This window comes from Rhinopithecus roxellana, chromosome 8, assembly GCF_007565055.1.
Source record: "Rhinopithecus roxellana isolate Shanxi Qingling chromosome 8, ASM756505v1, whole genome shotgun sequence".
NCBI classification, from domain to species: domain Eukaryota; kingdom Metazoa; phylum Chordata; class Mammalia; order Primates; family Cercopithecidae; genus Rhinopithecus; species Rhinopithecus roxellana.
This window is the reverse complement of record NC_044556.1, coordinates 14,480,048-14,503,544: the sequence shown is the minus strand read 5'-3', so window position 1 is coordinate 14,503,544 and position 23,497 is coordinate 14,480,048. Positions and strand designations below refer to the sequence as shown.

The window sequence follows — 23,497 nt, the reverse complement described above, 5'->3', positions numbered from 1 at the left end:
CGCGCGTGTGTCTTCATCTGTCCCTGCTGCTAGAACAGAAATACCTTAGGCTGGGTAATTTATTCATGTATTTAGTTTGTAGAGATGGGGTCTTGCTATGTTGCCCAGGCTGATCTTGAACTCCTGAACTCAAGCGATCCTCCCGCCATGTCCTCCCAAAGTGCCTGGCCAGGCTGGATAATTTATGAGCAACAGAAATGTATTTCTCACAGTTCTGGAGGCTGGGAAGTCCAAGATCAAGATGCTGACAGGCCTGGCACAGTGGCTTATGCCTGTAATCCCAACACTTTGGGAAGTCGAGGTGGGAGGATTGCTTGAGGCCAGGAGTTTCAGACTGGCCTGGACAACATAGCAAGACCCCATCTCTACAGAAAAAAAAATTTTTTTAAGTTAGCCAGGCATGGTAAGGTGGGAGGGTCACTTGAGCCCAGGAGTTTGAGACTGTAGTGAGCCAAGATTGTACTACTACACTCCAGCCTGAGCAACAGAGTAAGATACCATCTCAGAAAAAAATCAAGTGACAATCTACAGTGTTTCTCTATGATAGCTACAGAGAAGGGGAACTTCAGGGACTTCTCCCAGGGACATGGAGAAGATACATTCTCAGTCTTACCAAATACTGCTGGAATGTAGGCCAAATCATTGTCAGTCTTTTCCGTCCTACCCTAAGTACATGAGAGGGTTCATTCTCCCCGTCACCAACCACATGTTACTTTCTCTTTGTTAATCCGTGTTGAAGTTGAATTCGTATGCACCCAAGTATAAGAATCTTTTTTTTTTTTTTTTTTGAGACAGAGTCTCTCTCTGTCGTCCAGGCTGGAGTGCAATGGCGCGATCTCGGCTCACTGCAAGCTCCGCCTCCCGGGTTCATGCTATTCTCCTGCCTCAGCCTCCTGAGTAGCTGGGACCACAGGCGCCCACCACCTCACCTGGCTAATTTTTTTGCTTTTTTAGTAGAGACGGGGTTTCACCATGTTAGCCAGGATGGTCTTGATCTCCTGACCTCGTGATCCGCCCGCCTCGGCCTCCCAAAGTGCTGAGGTTACAGGTGTGAGCCACCACACCTGGTCCCACCTCATCCTTTTGAGTATCTGGGAACTACAGGCGTGCACCACCTCACTAAGCTAAATGTTTTTTATACATATATATATACACAGATGTGGGTCTTGCTATGTTGCCTAGGCTGGTCTCAAACTCCTGGGCTCAAGCAATCCTCCCACTCAGCCTCCCAAAGCCCTGGGATTATAGGTGAGAGCCACTGCACCTGGCTGTCTCCCAATCTTCTTCCCAATCCCATCAGATAGATGCTATTATCTCCAGGGAAACTGAGGTGTAACCCAGAGAGCTCACCCTCAGCCCCACCTCAGCTACTAATAGCTAAGTAGTGATCTGAACTCAGGCCAGGCACGGTGCCTTACGCTTGTAATCTCAGCACTTTGGGAGGCCAAGGCAGGCAGGTCACTTGAGGTCAGGAGTTCGAGACCCACCTGGCTAACATGGTAAAACCCTCTCTCTATTAAAAATACAAAAAATAGCTGGCTGTGGTGGCACACGTCTGTAGTCCCAGTTACTCGGGAGTCTGAGGCACAAGAATCACTTAGCCCAGGATGCAGAGGTTGCAGTGAACCAAGATCAGGCCACTGCACTCCAGCCTGAGCAACAGAGCGAGACTCTGTCTCAAAAAAAAAAAAAAGAATTTGGACTCAAAAGAGTCAAGTTCTCTCCATGGTGCTCATAACCACCGCATTTTAAGGTAGCAGTGCCTGTTTTGGAATATCATACAGGATATATATGTTGACTTGGGAAAGTGTCAAAGATGTGTTGACAACGGAATACAGCTAAATATTGACACCATCTATGTCAAGGGTCAGCGCACCATGGTCTGTGAGCCATGTTTGGCCCACTGTCTGTTTTTGTAAATAAAGTTTTATTGGAACATAACCCCACTCATTTATTTACATGTCACTGATGACAGTAATGGCAGCATTGAGAAGTTGGGACAGAGACTATGTCTGGCCATAATTATGAAAAAATATACATATGTGTATATTTTTTGAGGCAGAGTCTCACCCTGTCGCTCAGGCTGGAATGCAGTGGTGTGATCTTGGCTCACTGCAACCTCTGCCTCCCAGGTTCAAGCGATTCTCCTGCCTCAGCCTCCCCAGTAGCTGGGATTACAGGTGTGAGCCACCTCACCCAGCAAAAATATTTGTTGTCTGGTCTTTTATAAAGAACAGTTTGCTGACCTCTGTCCTATGTGAATTAAAAAGGAAAATCAGATCAAAGAATATTCAGTATCATGTTCATGGATCTGTGGATATGTGTGCAAAAGTGGAAAACAGAGGCCAGGCACGGTGGCTCATGCCTGTAATCCCAGCACTTTGGGAGGCCAAGGCAAGCAGATCACTTGAAGCCAGGAGTTCGAGACCAGCCTGGCCAACATGGTGAAACCCTGTCTCTACTAAAAATACAAAAATTAGCTGGGCATGGTGGCACACAGCTGTAATCCCAGCTACTCAGGAGGGTGAAGTAGGAGAATTGCTTGAACCTAGGAGGTGGAGGTTGCAGTGAGCCAAGATCGTGCCACTTCACTCCCACCTGGGCGACAGAGCGAGACTCTGTCTCCAAAAAGGAGAAAAAAAAAAAAAAAGTGGAAAACAGAATGGATAGGCTTGTAGGTGGAGGCTTCTAGGGGAAGTGGTAGAGAGGGAAAGTAGAAAAAAACTTGGACTTTTACTGGAATATTATATTTCTTTCTTTTTTAAAAAAATGTTTTCGAGATGGGTTCTCTCTGTTGCCCAGGCTGGAGTGCAGTGGTGCGATCATAGCTCACTAGTCTCAACCTCTTGGGCTCCGGTGATCCTCCCATCTCAGCCTCCCGAGTAGCAGGGCCTACAGGCACGTGCTGCCATGCCTGGCTCGTTTTTTCTTTATTTTTAATTTTTGTAGAGATGGGATCTCACTATGTTGCCAGGGCTGGTCTTGAACACCTGGGCTCAAGCAATCCTCCCACCTCAGCCTCCCAAAGTGCTGGGATTATAGGCATGAGCCACCACACGCGGCCTGTTTCTTTCACTGAAGAAGAGAAGGGGCAACTGCACCTCTCTGCAAGTGGCCAAATTCACCCATCTGCAGCCCTGGAAGTCTGAATGCTTCAGCCATTACCTTCTCTGAGCCTCAGTTTTCTCATCTGTAAAATGGGAACCATCAAACCCATTTTGATGGAGGAAAGGTTATTTTAAGACATTGATCAAGCCAGGCATGGTAGCTCATGCCTATAATTCCAACACCTTGGGAAGCCAAGGCAGGAGGATTGCTTGAGGCCAGGAGTTTGAAACCAGCCTGGTCAACATAGCAAGACATCATCTCTACAAAAGAAAAAAAAAAAATTAGATTAGACAGGCATGGTGGCATGCACCTGCAGTCCCAGCTACTTGGGAGGCTGAGGTGGGAGGATCGCTTGAGCCCAGGAGGTCAAGGCTACAGTGATTCACACCACACTGCTACACTCCAGCCTGGGTGGCAGACTGAGACCCTGTCTCAAAAAAAAAAAAAAAAAAAGACATTGATCAGATGATCACCAAAGCCCAGTCATGGTGACTCACGCCTGTAATCCCACCACTTTGGGGGGCCAAATTGGGACAATCTCTTAAACCTCGGAGTCAGGGACCAGTCTGGGTAACATAGTGAGACCCTGTCTCTAAAAAAAAATGTAAAAAATAATTCAACGCAGTATTGTGTGCCTATAGTCCCAGCTACTTGGGAGGCTGAGGCAGGAGGATTGCTTGAGGCCTAGAATGGGAGGCTGCTTTGAGCTAAGATGGTGCCACTGCACTCCAGCCTGTGTGACAGAGTGAAATCCCAGCTCTAAAAAAAAAAAAAAAAAAAAAAAAAAAAGGCCAGGCACAGTGGCTCACGCCTGTAATCCCAACACTTTGGGAGGCCAAGGTGGGCAGATCATGAGGTCAGGAGATCAAGACCATCCTGGCTAACATGGTGAAACCCCATCTCTACTGAAAATACAAAAAATTACCTAGTGTGCTGACGGGCGCCTGTAGTCCCAGCTACTCAGGAGGCTGAGGCAGGAGAATGGCATGAACCCGGGAGACGGAGCTTGCAGTGAGCAGAGATCGCACCACTGCACTCCAGCCTGGTGACTGAGCGAGACTCTGTCTCAAAAAAAATTAAAAATAAAAAAAAGAGTCTGGGTGCAGTTTTGCATGGGGACAAGCACCTATGAGACACTCCTTGAATTGGTAATATTGGGATGGGAGACAGAGAGGCCAGGAGGATGTGTTTAACATTCTCTCCCCTACCAGCCCTGGAGACCCTAAAGGGTAAGACCATTTCTCTCTTCCCCACTAATGTATTCCCAGAGCTTAGACATGCCTGGAACACAGTCAGTGCTCACTAAAATTTCTCCCTCACTGGAGAGAGGTACTCAATAAGGGGAACTGTGGGAGATTTGACATCAACATAACTTCCATTGCTATCTCCCCACAAGAACTTTTAGGTGAACTTCAGCCTGGGGTCCCTGAATCTCTTGGGGGTGTTCAGGATGTCTGTGAACTCGGATGGGGAAAAAAAAAATTCACATCTTTATTTTCACTGACTCTAACTGATAATTACCATTTCCTCAATTATTAATGGAGACAGCCGCAGGACCTGGGACTTTGTCCCTTTGACCCTAATAAAAGCCACACATACTTTCAGATTGCATTGCAACCAGAAACACAACTGACACTTGTCACCACTGCAAAATCACTGTGATTATTAGATCTTATTTATCGTGGTGATAAAAATAATATTATAGGCCAGGTGCAATGGCTCACACCTGTAATCCCAGCACTTTGAGAGGCCGAGGTGGGAGGATTGCTTGAGCCTAGAAGTTTGACAGCAGCCTGGGCAAGATAGGGAGACTCCTATAATAATAATAATAATTATTATTATTATTATAAAATTAGGCCGGGTGTGGTGGCTCACGCCTGTAATCCCAGCACTTTGGGAGGCTGAGGTGGGCACATCACCTGAGGTCAGGAGTGCGAGACCAGCCTGACTAATATGGTAAAACCCCATCTCAACTAAAAATACAAAAATGAGCAGGGTGTGGCAGCCTGTAATCCCAGCTACTCAGGAGGCTTAGGCAAGAAAATTGCTTGAACCCAGGAGATGGAGTTTGCAGTGAGCTGAGGTCGCACCACTGCACTCCAGCCTGAGCCACAGAGTAAGACTCCATCTCAAAAAAAAAAAAAAAAAAAAAAAAAAAAAGTAGGGGGGACCCGGGCATGGTGGCTCACACCTGTAATCCCAGCATTTTGGGAGGCCGAGGTGAGTGGATCACTTGAGGTCAGGAGTTCGAGACCACCCTGACCAACCTGGAGAAACCCCATCTCTACTAAAAATACAAAATTAGCCAGGAGTGGTGGCACACGTCACCTGTAATCCCAGCTACTTGGGAGGCTGAGGCAGGAGAATCACCTGAACCCGGGAAGGCGGAGGTTGCAGTGAGCTGAGATCGTGCCACTGCACTCCAGCCTGGGCAACAAGAGTGAAACTCCGTCTCAGGGAAAAATAAAATAAAATAAAATAAAATAAATAAAATAGTAGAAATAAAAATAAAAACAGCTGCTACATTTATTTCCTGGAAAGCACCTATTACTAACGGAGATGATCCTACTTTCCAATTGTGATTACTTTCTCATCTGGGCCCCCAGCCCCAGCCCAGATGACTGTGGGCTCCCCAGGGCAGATGCGAGTTCTTCTGGTCCCCTGCACACAGTAGCTGCTCACACTTGCTGAACGTGACCGCAAAGGTGGGAAGAGAGGGCATGGATGCGGGGCGCCCCGGGGACTTTCCCGGTGCTGCGGGGCAGGACTCCGAAACCGTGACCTCACGTCCCACACCCATCCAGGACGCGGAAGGGGCGGTGCGTTTCCTTCCAAGGGCGCGAGCCGCGCGGTGGAGCCAGCGGCCTCAGCGCTCTGAGGTCCGCCGGCACCTCCGCAGAAGTCCCGGCCCCCAGGACCCCAGGACCCTAGGCCCCAGTGGCGCAGCCGGCAGCCCCGGATCCCTGGTAGGTGGGGAAGCGGCGAGGACAGGCCCGAGGTGGAGAAAGTGTCAGGGATGTGGGGGGTGGCCCTGCGCCCGCGCCGCTCGCCAGGACTCCAGGCCACCTGGCCTCCCTCTTAGGGCCCCTGGGAGGCCTGGCGCCGCGCGTTGGGAGGTTGACGTTCCCCTCAACCTCCAGCTCTCCTCGCTGGTGGTCCAGATCCTTCCCCACTGTCGGGATCCTCCCCAGCACCCCGGCTTCCTCCCCTACAGCCTGACCCCGCCCCCAAACCCTGGATTCCTCCCGGACACCCCACATTCCTCCCCAACACCCAGGATTCCTACCTGAAACCCCATATTCCTCCTCACCCCAAATTCCTGAGCCCCAAGCTTCCTACCTGACACCCGATATTTCAACACCCTGAATTTCTCCCTGACACCCAAAATTCCTCCCTGACATGCAGGATCCTTCCCCAATACCCCAGATTCCTCCCGGACACCCCAAATTCCTCCGTAACACCAAGGATCCCTCTCTGACACCCTGGATTCTTCCCCAACACCCAGGATCCTTCCCCAATACTCCAGATTCCTCCCCAACATCCAGGATCCCTCCCCAACATCCCAAATTCCTTCCTGACACCCCGAATTCTTCCCTGACACCCAGGATCCCAACCTCACGCCCTATACCACCCCACACCTTCTTCCTTTCTCCCCCTCCTAACGGTTATCCAGTCACATGGGTTTCCTCACTGTTCCTCCAGCTAGCCAGGCACAGTCCTGCCCCAGGGCCTTTGGGCAGGTGGCTTCACCTTCTGGGAGCTTTCCTCCCTGATCTCCACCCAGCCTCCTCCCTCAGCTCCTTCAGGTCTCAGCTCAATGTCACCTCCTGTCCCCAAAGACCTCCCTTGACCACCATGGTCCCCTGTAGCCCCTTCCCAGCCAGTCTCTCAGAGCCACACAGCCCCCGATTCATGGCTTTCACTGTACGTTTCATTCTCTGAAATGATCTTGGGTTATTTTCCCACTTACTGTTGGTCTCCCTGAACCAGACTAGGAGCTCTGTGAGGGCAGATGTGCTCGCCTTGATATGCAGTGGCACTTTGAACAGTTCCTGGACCTAGTAGATGCTCAGTAAATGCATACGCAATGCAGAAAAGACTGTATGAGAGTGTGGGAGGAAGAGTGGGAGAGAAGGGCACGTTTCAGATGCGGTTAAAACATTTAAAAAGGACGAGGTGGGAGGATCGCTTGAGCCTAGGGGTTCAAGACAAGCCTGGGCAACATGGCAAGACTCCATTTCTACAAAAAAATTCAAAAAGAAAGTTAGCCAGGTGCAGTGTTTATGCCTATACTCCCAACACTTTGGGAGGCTGAGGCAGGAGGATTGCTTGAGCCCAGGAGCCTGGGTAACATAGGTGAGACCCTGTCTCTACCAAAAATACAAAAATTAGCCAGGTGTGGTGCCACACACCTGTAGTCCCAGCTACTCAGGAGGCTGAGGTCAGAGGATCGCTTGAGCCCAGGAGTTCAAGGCTGCGGTGAGCCGTGATCCCACCACTGCACTCCAGCCTGGGTGACAGAGTGAGACCCTGTCTCTAAAAAAAAAATGAAATGGGGGCCAGGCACAGTGGCTCACGCCTGTAATCCCAGGCAGATCACCTGAGGTCAGGAGTTTGAGACCAGCCTGGCCAACATGGTGAAACCCGGTCTCTACTAAAAATACAAAAATTAGCCGGGCGTGGTGGCGCGTGCCGTAATCCCAGCCACTCAGGAGGATGAGGCATGAGAACTGCTTGAACCCAAGAGGCGGAGGTTGCAGTGAGCCGAGACCGTGCCACTGCACTCCAGCCTGGGTGATACAGCAAGACTCCGTCTCAAAAAAAAAAAAAAAAAAAAGAAAGAAAGAAATGAAATGAAAAATCAAAATTTTTTTAAAAAAGGAAGAGGAAGAGAAAAGGTCTGCTAACATTTACTGTCACACTAACATTATTATATCAAGCTCTTGCTCCTTCCTGGGCACTGATGTAAACTTTTTAACCATATTTTGGCATCAGAGTTTCAAAACAGACTCCCATTCATCCTAAGTACCAGTTCATGTGGGTGTTATAAATGAGGAAACTGAGGCTGAGAAACAGACCACACAAGCCGGCAGGTGGCAGAGCCAGAACGCCCCCACCCTCTGGGTGTTTTTGTCCCGCCAGGCGCCTGCTTTTCAGAGTGAGGAGTGGACTTTGTCCCAGCCATGGACAGTGAGAAGTGAAACTCTCTGGGTCTCCAGAAGGTGGAGGTGGCAGTGGGCAGGGCAGGCGGGCAGGGGAAGCTGGGGCAGGCAGTGAGTGAAATAGAGTTGAGTTCAGGCCCATGGGCAGAGAGAATGAGAAGAAAGACCACGTGATTTTAGAGATTTGCCAGGCATACAGGCGGGGGTGGTCCTGCCTTGATGATTCTAAGTCTGACTGGCTTTGTCGCGTTTTCTGCAAAACTCCCCTGAGTCCTTCTTGCCAGGAGGTTTCAGTCTTGCATGCTAATGTTCATGGAGCACACATGTGCCAGGCATTGCTTTAAGAGTTCTATACAGGCAGGGCGCAGTGGCTCATGCCTGTAATCTGAGCACTCTGGGAGGCCAAGGCGGGCAGATTGATTGGGGTCAGGAGTTCGAGACCAGCCTGGTCGACAGCCTGAAACCCCGTCTCTACTAAAATTACAAAAATTAGCTGGGTGCGGTGGCTTATACCTGTAATCCCAGCACTTTGGAAGGCTGAGGTGAGCAGATTGTCTGGGGTCAGGAGTTCGAGACCAGCCTGGTCAACGTGGCGAAACCCCATCTCTACTAAAAATACAGAAAAAAGTCCAGGTGCAGTGGCTTGAAACTCCATCTCAAAAAAAAAAAAAAAGAAAAAGAAAAAAGAAAAAAAGAATGAGATTTAAATGTAACTGACATGGGCCGGATGTTGTGGCTCACACCTGTAATCCCAGCACTTTGGGAGGCTGAGGCGGGAGGATCACCTGAGGTCAGGAGTTGGAGACCAGCCTGGCCAACATGATGAAACCCCGTCTCTACTAAAAATAAAAAAAAAATCTGGGCGTGGTGGTGGGTGCCTGTAATCCCAGCTACTTGGGAGGCTGAGGCAGGAGAATCGCTTGAACCCAGGAGGTGGAGGTTGTAGTGAGCTGAGATCATGCCACTGCACTCCATCCTGGGCAACAAGAGCAAAACTCCACCTCAAAAAAAAAAAAAAAAAAAAAAAAATTAGCTGGGCATGGTGGCCCACAATTGTAGTCACAGCTAGTCAGGAAGCTGAGGCAGGAGAATCACTTGAACCTGAGAGGTGGAGGTTGCAGTGAGCTAAGATCGTGCCATTGCACTCCAGCCTGCGCATCAAGAGTGAAACTCCATCTCAAAAAAAAAAAAAATTAGCTGGGCGTGGTAGCCCACACCTGTAGTCCCAGCTACTCGGGAGGCTGAGGCAGGAGAATCGCTTGAACCTGAGAGGTGGAGGTTGCAGTGAGCTGAGATCGAGCCACTGCACTCCAGCCTGGGTGACAGAGCAAGACTCCGTCTCAATAAATAAATAAATACAATTACAAAAATTAGCTGGGCATGGCGGCGCTCACCTGTAATCCAAGCTACTTGGGACACTGAGGCAAGAGACTTGCTTGAACCCTGCAGGTGGAGGTTGCAGTGAGCCGAGATTGCACTACTGCACTCTGCCCTGGGTGACAGAGCAAGACTCTGTCTCAAACAAAAAGAGTCCTGTACAAATGAACTCATTCACCCTCACAGCTACCCTAGCTGGTGCCCATTTCACACACGTGGAGACTGAGGCATTTTAAGTACCCATGGCCTGCCCCAGGGTCACAGCCTGGGTGTGCCAGAGCTGAGACTTGAATCCCGAGGGCAGGCTTCTACCTGTTGCTCTCGCTTGCCCTGGGACTGACTCATTTCAGATGGGTGTGGGGTCAACAGGGCAGGCCTTAGCCATCAGATGGAAGGACTTGAACTGCTCTCACTGCGGATTGTTGCCCCATGGGAACGTGGGCCCAGTGTGGCCGGATCTTTGATTTTCCGAGAGAATCTGGAATGCTGGAGTTGTACACAACGTCTCTGTTCAATGTTGGCAATGAATTCAAAGTAATTTGAGTCTCACATTGCTTTGCCAGTGGGGTTGTCCCGAAGTCTCTGAAGTTAAATACACATACACATACACACATATATATTTATTTTTTGAGACACAGTCTCACTGTGTCACCAGGCTGGAGTGCAGTGGCATGATCTCGGCTCACTGCAACCTCCCACCTCCTGGGTTCAAGTGATTCTTCTGCCTCAGCCTCCGGAGTAGCTGGGACTACAGGCTCCCACTGCCACGCCTGGCTAATTTTTTGTATTTTTAGTAGAGACAGGGTTTCACTGTGTTAGCCAGGATGGTCTCGATCTCCTGACCTTGTGATCTACCCGCCTCAGCCTCCCAAAGTGCTGGGATTACAGGCGTGAGCCACCGAGCCCAGCCTAAAAATATATATATACATATATTTTGCTGAGGTTGGGTGCGGTGGCTCACACCTGAAATCCCAGCAGTTTGGGAGGCCAAGGCGGGTGGATTATTTGAGGTCAGGAGTTTCAGACCAGCCTGGCCAATATGGTGAAACCCCATCTCTACTAAAAATACAAAAATAAGGCCGGGCACGATGGCTCACACCTGTAATGCCAGAATTTTGGAGGCCAAGGCAGGTGGATCAAGACCATCCTGGCCAACATGGTGAAACCCCGTCCCTACTAAAAATACAAAAATTAGCTGGGCATGGTGGCGTGCGCCTGTAGTCCCAGCTACTTGGGAGGCTGAGGCAGGAGAATTGCTTGAACCCAGGAGGTGGAGGTTGCAGTGAGCCAAGATCATGCCACTGTACTCCAGCCTGGTGACAGAGGGAGACTTTGTCTCAAAAAAGTTAAAAAAAAAAAAAAAAAAAGATTAGCTGGGCGTGGTGGCAGGCTCCTGTAATCCCAGCTACTCAGGATATTGAGGCACAAGAATCACTTGAGCCCGGGATGCAGAGGCTGCAGTGAGCCTAGATCGCACCACTGCACTCCAGCCTGGTGACAAAGTGGGACTCCATCTCAAAAATATATATATATATATATTTTTTTTACTGACATACAGGCTGGGTGCAGTGGCTCATACCTGTAATCCCAGCACTTTGGGAGGCCAAGGTGGGAGGATCGCTTGGGCCCAGGAGTTCCAGACCCCGTCTCTGCAAAACATTAATAATTAGCTGGGCATGGTGCTTTGTGCCTGTAGTCCCAGCTACTCCGGAGGCTGAGTGGGAGGATCACTTGATCCCAGGAGGTTGAGGCTGCAGTGAGCTATGATCACATCACTGCACTCCAGCCTGGGTAACAGGGCAAGATCTTGTCAAAAAACAACACGGGAGGCTGAGGCAGGAGAATGGCGTGAACCCGGGAGGCGGAGCTTGCAGTGAGCCAAGGTCGAGATCGCGCCACTGCACTCCAGCATGGGCTACAGAGCGAGACTCTGTCTCAAAAAAAAAAAAAAAAAAAAAAAAAATACAAAAATTAGCCAGGTGGCCGGGTGCAGTGGCTTACGTCTGTAATCCCAGCACTTTGGGAAGCGGAGGCCGGAGGATCACGAGGTCAGGAGATTGAGACCATCCTGGCTAACACGGTGAAACCCCATCTCTACTGAAAAATACAAAAAAAACTAGCCGGGCGAGGTGGCGGCGCCTGTAGTCCCAGCTACTCGGGAGGCTGAGGCAGGAGAATGGCGTAAACCCGGGAGGCGGAGCTTGCAGTGAGCTGAGATCCGGCCACTGCACTCCAGCCCGGGCGACAGAGCGAGACTCCGTCTCAAAAAAAAAAAAAAAAAAAAAAAGCCAGGCGCGGTGGCTCAAGCCTGTAATCCCAGAACTTTGGGAGGCCGAGATGGGCAGATCACAAGGTCAGGAGATCGAGACCATCCTGGCTAACACGGTGAAACCCCGTCTCTACTAAAAAAATACAAAAATCTAGCCGGGCGAGGTGGCGGGCGCCTGTAGTCCCAGCTACTCGGGAGGCTGAGGCAGGAGAATGGCGTGAACCCGGGAGGTGGAGCTTGCAGTGAGCTGAGATCCGGCCACTGCACTCCAGCCCGGGCCACAGAGCAAGACTCCGTCTCAAAAAAAAAATTAGCCAGGTATGATGGCGGAGGCCTGTAATCCCAGCTGCCCGGAAGGCTGAGGCAAGAGAATCGCTTGAACCCGGGAGGCAGAGGTTGCAGTGAGTCGAGATTGCCCCACTACACTCCAGCCTGGGCAATGAAGCGAGACTCCACCTCGAAGAAAGAAAAAATAATAAAAACAAAAATTAATCCCAATAATACATTTTATTAATCCAATATATAAACTAATTTAATAATAAATTCTTTTTAATTCAATATACCCAACATGTTTCAATATAAAACATTATGAATGAGGCATCTTCCATATCTTTTTTGTTTTGCTGTTTTTGAGACTCTGTTGCCTAGGCTGGAGTGCAGTGGCGCGATCTCTGCTCACTGCAGCCTCGATCTCCTGGGCTCAGGCGAACCTCTGACCTCTGCCTCCCAAGTAGCTGGGATGCAGGCATGCACCACCACACCCAGCTAATTATTTTTATTTTTATTTTATTTATTTGCTTGTTTGTTTTGAGACGGACTTTTGCTCTTGTTGCCAAGGCTAGAGTGCAATGGTGCAATCTTGGCTCACTGCAACCCCTGCCTCCCTGGTTCAAGTGATTCTGCTGATTTTTTTTATTTTTAGTAGAGACAGAGTTTCACTGTGTCGGCTAGGCTGGTCTCAAACTTCTGCCCTCAGGTGATCCACCTGCCTCAGCCTCCCAAAGTGCTGGGATTACAGGTGTGAGCCACCGCGCCCGGCCTATTTTTATTTTTTGTAGAGTTGGGTCTCACTGTTGCCCAGGCTGGTCTTGAACTCTTGGGCTCAAGAGATCCTCCTACCTCTGCCCCCTAAAGTGCTGGGATTATAGGCATGAGCCACTACACCCTGCCTTAATTAATTAAAAATTAGATAAAATGCCGGCCGTGGTGGCTCACGCCTGTAATCCCAACACTTCGGGAGGCCAAGGTGGGAGGATTGGTTGAGCCCAGGCAACATGGGGAGACCCAGTGCGTACAAAAATACAAAAATTAACGGGTACATGTCCAGGTTTGTTATATAGGTGAATGGCATGTCACAGGTTTTGGTGTACAGATTATTTCATCACACAGGTAATAATTGTTGTACCTGACAGGTAGTTTTTTGTCTGTTTGTTTTTTTGAGACGGAGTCTCGCTCTGTCACCCAGGCTGGAGTGCGGTGGTGCCATTTCGGCTCACTGCAACCTCCGCCTCCCAGGTTCTAGCAATTCTCCTGCCTCAGCCTCCCAAGCAGCTGGGATTACAGGTGCACACTGCCACACCCAGCTAATTTTTTTGTATTTTAGTAGATATGGGGTTTTACCATGTTGCCCAGGCTGGTCTTGAACTCCTGAGCTCAGGCAATCCACACACCTGAGCCTCCCAGAGTGCTAGGATTACAGGCGTGAGCCACCGTGCCCGACCCTAATAGGCAGTTTTTAGATCCTTTCCCTCCTCCTCACCTCCACCACCCTTAAGCAGGCCCTGGTAAGCAGGCCCTGGTATTTTTGTTCCCCCTTTTTTTTTTTTGGAGACAGAGTCTCGCTCTGTCGCCCAGGTTGGAGTGCAGTGGTTTGATCTCTGCTCACTCCAGCCTCGACTTCTTGGGTTTAGGTGATTCTCCCACCTCAGCCTCCCTAGTAGCTAGGACTACAGGCACCCACCACCACACCTGGCTAATTTTTCTATTTTTAGTAAAGATGAGATTTCACCATGTTGGCCAGGATAGTCTTGAACTCCTGACCTCAGGCGATCCACCTTCCTCGGCCTCCCAAAGTGCTGGGATTACAGGCGTGAGCCACTGTGCCCGGCCCTGTTGTTCCCTTCTTTGTGTCTTTGTGAACTCAGTGATTCGCTCACACTTAAAAGTGAGAACATGTGGCCGGGCGAGACTTCATCTCAAAAAAAAAAAAAAAATTAAAATTCAGAGTCTCTTCACTACCACAGTCCCATTTCAGGTGCCCAGCAGGCACAGGTAGCTGGGGACTGCCGTATTGGACAAAACACAGACAGAGAGTGTTCAGGCTGGTCTAGACACCGAGTGTCTGCAGTGTATTAGCTGCTTTGGCTGCGGTAATAAAATGCCCCAGACCGGATGGCTTAAACAACAGAAATTGATTCTTTCACAGTTACGGAGGCTGGAAGTCCAAGATCGAGGTGTCGCCGGGTTGGCTCCTTCTGAGGACTCTCCTTAGCTTGCAGACGGCTGCCTTCTCCCTGGGTCTTCTCACATCATCTTCCTTCTGTGCAGCTCTGTGTCTGTATCTAAGTGCCCCCTGCCTTTTCTTTCTTTTTTTTTTTTTTTTTTTTGAGACGGAGTCTGGCTCTGTCTCCCAGTCTGGAGTGCAGTGGCCGGATCTCAGCTCGCTGCAAGTTCCGCCTCCCGGGTTTACACCATTCTCCTGCCTCAGCCTCCCGAGTAGCTGGGACTACAGGCGCCACCACCTCACCCGGCTAGTTTTTTTTGTATTTTTAGTAGAGACGGGGTTTCACCGTGTTAGCCAGGATGGTCTCGATCTCCTGACCTTGTGATCCGCCCGTCTCGGCCTCCCAAAGTGCTGGGATTACAGGCTTGAGCCACCGCGCCCGGCCGCCTTTTCTTTTTTTGATGCAGAGTCTGGCTCTATTGCCCAGGCTGGAGTACAGTGGTGAGATCTTAGCTTGCTTGCTGCAGCCTCAACCTCCCAGGCTCAACCAATCCTCCCACCTCAGCCTCCTGAGTAGCTGGGATTACAGGCACGCACTACCATGCCTGGCTAATTTTTTTTTTTTTTTTTTTGAGATGGAGTCTCGTTCTGTCACCCAAGCTGGAGTGCAGTGGCGTGATCTCGGCTCACTGCAAGCTCCGCCTCCCAGGTTCACACCATTCTCCTGCCTCAGCCTCCCGAGTAGCTGGGACTACAGGCGCCTACCACCACGCCCGGCTAATTTTTGCATTTTTAATAGAGATAGATTTTCACCATGTTAGCCAGGCTGGTCTCGAACTCCTGACCTTAGGTGATCCACCCACCTCGGCCTCCCAAAGTGCTGGGATTACAGGCGTGAACCACCATGCCCGGCCATGCCTGGCTAATTTTTGTATATTTAGTGGAGACGGGATTTCACCATGTTGGCCAGGCTGGTCTTGAGCTCTTGATCTCAAGTGATCAGCTCACCACCACCTCCCATAGTGCTGGGATTACAGGCATGAGCCATCGCGCCCGGCCAAATAAAAATACTTTCAACATCAAAAACAAACAAACAAACAAAAACAGCAAAGCCAAGTACAAACCAAAAAAAGGCCTTTTCTCTAAATAAAGTCATATTCTGAGCTACTGGAGGTTGGCACTTCAACATATGATTTTGGGGATAGACACGATTGAAATTGAACCCGTAATAGCCAATCATGCCCCTACTAATTAAAAGGCACTTGGTGTTATAGTTACAAACATTGGCATCAAAAGGCTGCTCTATCAGTCACTGGCTGTGTGATCTTGGTCATGTTTGCCCCTCTGTGGAATGGAAAATAAAAAAATCACATGCCTGTCTCATAACCCAGGTGTCTACCAACTTCTTCTGTCAAAGGTCAGAGAGTGACCACTTTGTAGTCCACACGGTCTCTGTTGTAGCGACTCCATCACTCTAGTGGGAAAGCAGCCATCAGTGATATGTAAATGAGTGAGCATGTCTGTGTTCCAATAAAACTTTCTTTATAAAAGCAATTGGCTGGGCATAGTGGCTCACGCCTGTAATCCCAGCACTTTGGGAGGCTGAGGTGGGTGGATCACACAAGGTCAGGAGTTCGAGACCAGCCTGGACAATATGGTGAAACCCTGTCTTTATAAAAAGTACAAAAATTAGCTGGGCATGGTGGCGGGTGCCTGTGGTTCCAGCTACTCGGGAGGCTGAAGCAGGAGAATCACTTGAACCCGGGAGGTGGAGGTTGCAGTGAGCTGAGATCACGCCACTGCACTGCAGCCTGGGTGACGGAGTGAGACTCCGTCTCAAAACAAAACAAAAAAAAATTGGCTGGACATGGTGGCTCATGCCTGTAATCGCAGCACTTTGGGAGGCCAAGGCAGGCGGATCACCTGAGGTCGGGAGTTCAAGACCAGCCTGGCCAAAACAGAGAAACCCCGTCTCTGCTAAAAATACAAAATTGGCCGGGCGCGGTGGCTCAAGCCTGTAATCCCAGCACTTTGGGAGGCCGAGACGGGCGGATCACGAGGTCAGGAGATCGAGACCATCCTGACTAACACGGTGAAACCCCGTCTCTACTAAAAATACAAAAACTAGCCGGGCGAGGTGGCGGGCGCCTGTGGTCCCAGCTACTCGGGAGGCTGAGGCAGGAGAATGGCGTAAACCCGGGAGGCGGAGCTTGCAGTGAGCTGAGATCTGGCCACTGCACTCCAGTCCAGGCGACAGAGCGAGACTCCGCCTCAAAAAAAATAAAAAATAAAAAATAAAAATAAAAATACAAAATTAACCAGGCATGGTGGTGCATGCCTGTAATCCCTTGGGAGGATGAGGCAGAAGAATTGCTTGAACCCAGGAGACGGAGGTTGCAGTGAGCTGAGATCGTGTCACTGTACTCCAGCCTGAGCAACAAGAGCAAGACGCCATCCCAAAAACGGAAAAAAAGAAAAAAATTGGTGGACCATATTTTGTGGCCCCTGTCAAAGGGAGATGTGCACAGTGGGATCAGGTCATAACCAAAAACATGAAGGAGGGTAAGGGAGTGAGCCATAGGGATACCTGGCGGGTAACAGTGATATCGGTAGAGGGAACAGCCACTGCTAAGTTCCTGAAGCAGGACTGTGCCCAGTTTAAAGAACAGAGTTGTGCACAATATAGCATGTAGTAAGTCCTCAAATAAGTGGTTGCATGTAAGTGTTTGTGTGTATCCACACATGCCCATTATATTGTCGTATGTAATATATATGATGCTTATGTATTACGTATAACTAACATACCATTAGACAGTTGAACCAGGGAAGAGTCTATTGCTGTTTTTCCTTGTCTGCGTACTGGTATATTCAGTGGTACCCAATACATGGCAGATGCTGAAAAAATTACTTTTTTTTTTTTTTGAGATGGAGTTTCGCTCTGTCATCCAGGCTGGAATGCAGTGGTATGATCTCAGCTCACTGCAACCTCCGCCCCCTGCGTTCAAGTGATTCTCCTGCCTCAGCCTCCCAAGTAGCTAGGAGTATAGGCGCCGGCCACCATGTCTGCAATTTTTTTTTTTTTTTTAGTAGAGATGGGGGTTTCACCGTGTTGATCAGGCTGGTCTTGAACTCATGACCTCGAGTGATCTGTCCACCTTGGCTTCCCAAAGTGTTAGGATTACCAGCATGAGCCACTGCACCTGGCTAAAAAGTACTTCTTTTTGTTTGTTTGTTTGTTTATGGAGTCTTGCTCTTTTGCCCAGGCTGGAGTGCAGTGGCGCAATCTCGGCTCACTGCAACCTCCACCTCCCAGGTTCAAGCAATTCTCCTGCCTCAGCTTCCCAAGTAGCTGGGATTACAGGAACACGCCACCATGCCAGACTAAATTTTTTTTTTTTTCAGTAGAGACAGGGTTTGGCCACCATGTTGGCCAGGCTGGTCTTGAACTCCTGACCTTGTGATCCACCCACCTCAGCCTCCCAAAGTGCTGGGATTACATGCATGAGCCACCGTGCCCAGCCAAAAAATTACTTCTTAAATGAATGAATGAATGCTATGTATGTATCATTCCGTGCAGCCTCTACTTCCTCAGCTCAAGCAATCCTCCTGCCTTAGCCTCCCGAGTAGCTGGGACCACAGGCACACACCACCAGGCCTGGCTCCAAACTTTTTTTTTTTTTGGATGGAGTCTCACTCTGTTGCCCAGGCTGGAGTGCAGTGGTGCAGTCTTGGCTCACTGCAACCTCCGCCTCCCGGGTTCAAGTGATTTTCCTGCCGCAGCCTCCTGAGTAGCTGGGATTGCAGGCGTCTGCCACCATGCTCGACTAATTTTTTGTATTTTCTTTCTTTTTTTTTTTTTTTTTTAGACGGAGTCTCGCTCTGTCGCCCAGGCTGGAGTGCAGTGGCGCAATCTCGGCTCACTGCAAGCTCCGCCTCCCGGGTTCACGCCATTCTCCCGCCTCAGCCTCTGGAGTAGCTGGGACTACAGGCGTCCGCCACCTCGCCCGGCTAGTTTTTTGTATTTTTAGTAGAGACGGGGTTTCACCGAGTTAGCCAGGATGGTCTCGATCTCCTGACCTTGTGATCCGCCCGCCTTGGCCTCCCAAAGTGCTGGGATTACAGGCGTGAGCCACTGCGCCCGGCCTTGTATTTTCAGTAGAGACGAGGTTTCACTATGTTGGCCAGGCTGGTCTCGACATCCTGACCTCACGATTTGCTCGCCTCGGCCTCCCCAAGTGCTGGGATTACAGGCATGCGCCTGGCCCAAACTTTTTTTTAAACTCACAAGGTTTCTTAAAAATATCGGAATTGATTGTCATCCCAAGAAAAGTGAGCATATTTCTAAAAATCTAGATCTCTGACTTCTCTTGAAAAATGAGCAGATGTGCCGACCGGCTCCCTTGCCATATTCTGTTAATCTCATAATCCAGCCCTGGGACAGTGTTGGAAAGACTGCTCAAGCCTGCAAATACCAGGATCTTGGGTCCTTGGGGACCATCTGGAAAGCTGACTACTTTATTTATTTATTATTTATTTATTTATTTAGACAGGGTTTCGCTCTTGTCGCCCAGGCTGGAGTGCAATGATGTGATCTTGGCTTACTGCAACCTCTGCCTCCCAGATTCAAGTGATTATACTACCTCAGCCTCCTGAGTAGCTGGGATTACAGGCGCGGATCACCACGCCCAGCTAATTTTTTGTATTTTTCGTAGAGACAGGGTTTCACTATGTTGGCCAGGCTGGTCTTGAACTCCTGACCTCAGGTGAGCCACCCGCCACAGGCTCCCAAAGTGCTGAGATTACAGGTGTGAGCCGCCGTGCCCAGCTGAGGCTGACTAGTTTATTTAGCAAGCATGTATTGAGCACCTACTGGCTTTCAGTCATCAAGCTCAGAAGTTTCTGTGTGTTAATGCAACTCAATTGCCCAAAACAAGTCTATAAGTGTATGCCATTAGGCACACAGCCTCCACAGCCATACTGCCTGGGGTTCAAATCCATCCTCTGCCATCTACTGACAGTGTGACTTTGGGCAAGTGACATCACCTCTGTGTGTCTCACTTTCTTCACCTGTAAATGGGGAAAATAGTGTAATAGTGTTTACCTCCCAGGTAACACCAGGTAAGTATCAGATGATAGCTTTTTTTTTTTTTTTTTTTTTTTTTTTGAGACTGGGTCTTACTCTGTTCCCCAGGCTGAAGTGCAGTGGCACCATTTTAGCTCACTGCAGCCTCAACCTCCTGGGCTTAAGCAATCTTCCCATCCCAGCCTCCGGAGTAGCTGGGACAACAGGCACATGCCACCAACGCCTAGCTACTTTCTTGTTTTTTGAGCCGGAGTTTCACTCTGCTGCCCAGGCTGGAGTGCAGTGGCATGATCTTGGCTCACTGCAGCCTCCACCTCCTGAGTTCAAGCGATTCTCCAGCCTCAGTTTTCCAAGTAGCTGGGATTACAGGTGTGCATCACCATGCCTGGCTAACTCTTTGTAGTTTTAGTAGAAACGGGGTTTCAGACTGATCTGGAACTCCTGACCTCAGGTGATCCCCCAGCCTTGGCCTCCGAATGTGCTGGGATTTCAGGTGTGAGCCACCACGCCCAGCCCAGCTAATTTTTAAATTTTTTTGTAGAGACAGAGTCTGGCTATGTTGCCCAGGCTGGTCTGGAAGTCCTGGGCTTAAGTGATCCTCCTGCCTCAGCCTCCCAAAGTGCTGAGATCACAGATGTGAGCCATCGTGCTGGCCTCATAGCATTTTGCAGAGGAGGAAATGGAAGTTGAAGAAGACGACATGTTGCCAAAGGTCACCTGGTTAGGTCTGGGTGGCAGGATGGGAAAGCAGGCGGGGTGTGTGGGCTGCCTTCCCGTGCTGACCTTTCTTGGGGATAACCATGTTTGCCTCTCCCGTTTCCTATAGATCTGCTCGGGCAGCTCCTGCGGAACCTGGAACAGTGAATGGGTAGGGGACGCCGGGCTTGCAGAAGGCGGGCAGTGTGGAACATGCCTTCATTACCCCCAGCTTCTGCTGCCCGAGGCTGCACCCACCTGTACCTATGGCCTGCACGGGCCCGTCACTTCCTAGTGCCTTTGACATTCTAGGCACAGCAGGCCAGGACAAGCTCTTGTATCTGAAACACAAACTGAAGACCCCACGCCCAGGCTGCCAAGGGCATGACCTCCTGCATGCCATGGTCCTCCTGAAGCTGGGCCAGAAAACCGAGGCCAGGATCTCTCTAGAGGCACTGAAGGCCGATGCAGTGGCCCGGCTGGTGGCCCGCCAGTGGGCTGGTGTGGACAGCACCGAGGACCCAGAGGAGCCCCCAGATGTATCCTGGACTGTGGCCCGCTTGTACCACCTGCTGGCTGAGGAGAAGCTGTGCCCGGCCTCGCTGCGGGACGTGGCCTACCAGGAAGCCCTCCGTACCCTCAGCTCCAGGGACGACCACCGGCTGGGGGAACTTCAGGATGAGGCCCGAAACCGGTGTGGGTGGGACGTCGTTGGGGATCCAGGGAGCATTCGGACGCTCCAGTCCAATCTGGACTGCCTCCCACCATCCTCGGCTTCGCCCTCTGGGACCCAGAGCCTCCCATGTCCCATTGACGGTGTTTCCGGCTGGAGCCAAGGGCGCTCCCTGCGATCCACCGACAGCCCGGCCTCCCTGGCCAGCAACTTGGAAATCAGCCAATCGCCCACCATGCCGTTCCTCAGCCTGCACCGCAGCCCACACAGTCCCAGCAAGCTCTGTGACGACCCTCAGGCCAACCTGGTGCTGGAGCCTGTCCCCGGTGGCTGCCAGGAGCCTGAGGAGATGAGCTGGCCGCCATCGGGGGAGATTGCCAGCCCCCAAGAGCTGCCAAGCAGCCCACCCCCTGGGCTTCCCAAAGTGGCCCCAGATGCAACCTTAACTGGCCTCCCTGAAACCCCCACAGCTCCAGAAACCAGCACCCACTACCCGGTGGAGTGCACCGAGGAGTCTGCAGGCACCCAGTCTCTCCCCTCGCCCATTGTGGAGCCCGTCAAAAACCCCTGCCCTGTCAAAGACCAGTCGCCACTCCAACTTTCTTTAGAAGACACCACCTCTCCAAATAGCAAGCCGTGCCCGCCTACTCCCACCACCGCAGAAATATCCCCTCCCCCTCCTCCTCCTTCATCAGCCCCTTATTCAGCTCACCTGACCCCCTCCTCCCTGTTCCCTTCCTCCCTGGAATCATCATCGGAACAGAAATTCTATAACTTTGTGATCCTCCATGCCAGGGCGGACGAGCACATTGCCCTCCGGGTCCGGGAGAAGCTGGAGGCCCTTGGTGTGCCCGACGGGGCCACATTCTGCGAGGATTTCCAGGTGCCCGGGCGTGGGGAGCTGAGCTGCCTGCAGGATGCTATAGACCACTCAGCTTTCATCATCCTACTTCTCACCTCCAACTTCGACTGTCACCTGAGCCTGCACCAGGTGAACCAAGCTATGATGAGCAACCTCACGCGACAGGGGTCGCCAGACTGTGTTATCCCCTTCCTGCCCCTGGAGAGCTCCCCGACCCAGCTCAGCTCCGACACAGCCAGCCTGCTCTCCGGGCTGGTGCGGCTGGACGAACACTCCCAGATCTTCGCTAGGAAGGTGGCTAACACCTTCAGGCCCCACAAGCTTCAGGCCCGAAAGGCCATATGGAGGAAGGAACAGGACACCCGAGCCCTGCGGGAACAGAGCCAACACCTGAACAGTGAGCGGATACAGGCAGCGGCCCTGAACGCGGCCTACTCGGCCTACCTCCAGAGCTACCTGTCCTATCAGGCACAGATGGAGCAGCTCCAGGTGGCTTTTGAGAGCCACATGCCATTTGGGACCGGGTCACCCTTTGGGGCTCGAATGCCCTTTGGGGGCCAGGGGCCCCTGGGAGCCCCACCATCCTTTCCTCCTTGGCCGGGGTGCCCGCAGCCGCCGCCCCTGCACGCGTGGCAGGCTGGCACCCCACCACAGCCCTCCCCACAGCCAGCAACCTTACCACCATCACTGCCCTTCTCGCAGCCACAAGCCTTCCCTACGGCCTCACCTGCACCCCCTCAGAGCCCAGGACTGCAACCCCTCATTATCCACCATGCACAGATGGTACAGCTGGGGCTGAACAACCACATGTGGAACCAGAGAGGGTCCCAGGCGCCCGAGGACAAAACACAGGAGGCAGAATGACTGCGTGTCGTTACCTGACCACCTGGGGAACACACCTGGACCCAGGCATCGGCTTTGGGCAGGACCCCATAGACCACCCCTGTGCCCTGTGGACAGTGGAAGATGGGGTCATCTGCCGCTTTCAGGACATTGCCCGGGAGCCCTTCATTTAGGACAAAAGGAGCGCGATAATGCCCTGGCTTTCACGGTGGTCAGAACTGGATACCGTGATTCCAATTCCAATCTCTCTGTTTCTGGGTGAAGGGTCTTGGTGGTGGAGGTATTGCTACGGTCTTTTAATTATAATAATATTTATTAAATGCTTCCGCAGCGCCATTGTCTTCTGGGACACCTTCTGCCCAGCTATTTATTATAAAACACGTGGCTCCCGCTTCTGCAAAAGGGAAACGGAAGCGGGAAGTGCACGCCTTTTCTTGGAGGGCGTAAACCGGGATCCACCCTCATCCCATTGGTCAGAATATAATCACATGGCCCTGCTCCTGCCGCAAGGAACGCTGGGAAATGTAGTCCTTTCTAAGCGGCCATGTGCCTCGCCGAGTCTGGGTTCTAATACCAGGAAATGTGGAGGGAAAAGATATTGTTTAGAGCGGGGAGGGTGCAGCCTGGGCAACATGGTGAGACCCCGTCTCTTCAAAAATACAAACATTAACTGGGTGTGGTGGTGCACGCCTTTAGTCCCAGCTACTCAGGACACTGAGGTGGGGGGAATTGCTTGAGCCCAGGAGGTGAATGCTGCAGTGAGCTATGAATGAATGAATGAGTGAATGAATGAACGAGTGAGTGAATGAACGAATTAGTGAATGAATGAATGAGTGAGTGAGTGAGTGAGTGAATGAATTAGTGAATGAATGAGTGAGTGAGTGAGTGAGTGAATGAATTAGTGAATGAATGAGTGAACGAATGAGTGAGTAAATGAATGAATGGATGAGCGAATGAATGAATGAATGAATGAATCTGAAT

The 23,497-nt window shown here is 50.9% G+C and overlaps 1 protein-coding gene across 1 annotated transcript; it reads left to right on the top strand.

The window, feature by feature from the left end:
• Positions 1-5,937: 5,937 nt before the first annotated feature.
• TICAM1 (toll like receptor adaptor molecule 1) lies at positions 5,938-22,846 on the top strand. The gene is made up of 2 exons (XM_010367229.2): positions 5,938-6,074; positions 20,269-22,846. Exon 2 carries the CDS (start codon positions 20,405-20,407, stop codon positions 22,535-22,537), a length of 2,133 nt encoding a protein of 710 aa, XP_010365531.2. The 5' UTR covers positions 5,938-6,074; positions 20,269-20,404; the 3' UTR covers positions 22,538-22,846.
• Positions 22,847-23,497: the final 651 nt, after the last annotated feature.

Excerpts from the sequence above, each read along its gene's own strand:
- TICAM1 (XM_010367229.2), top strand. The coding sequence starts at position 20,405 with ATGGCCTGCACGGGCCCGTCACTTCCTAGTGCCTTTGACATTCTAGGC.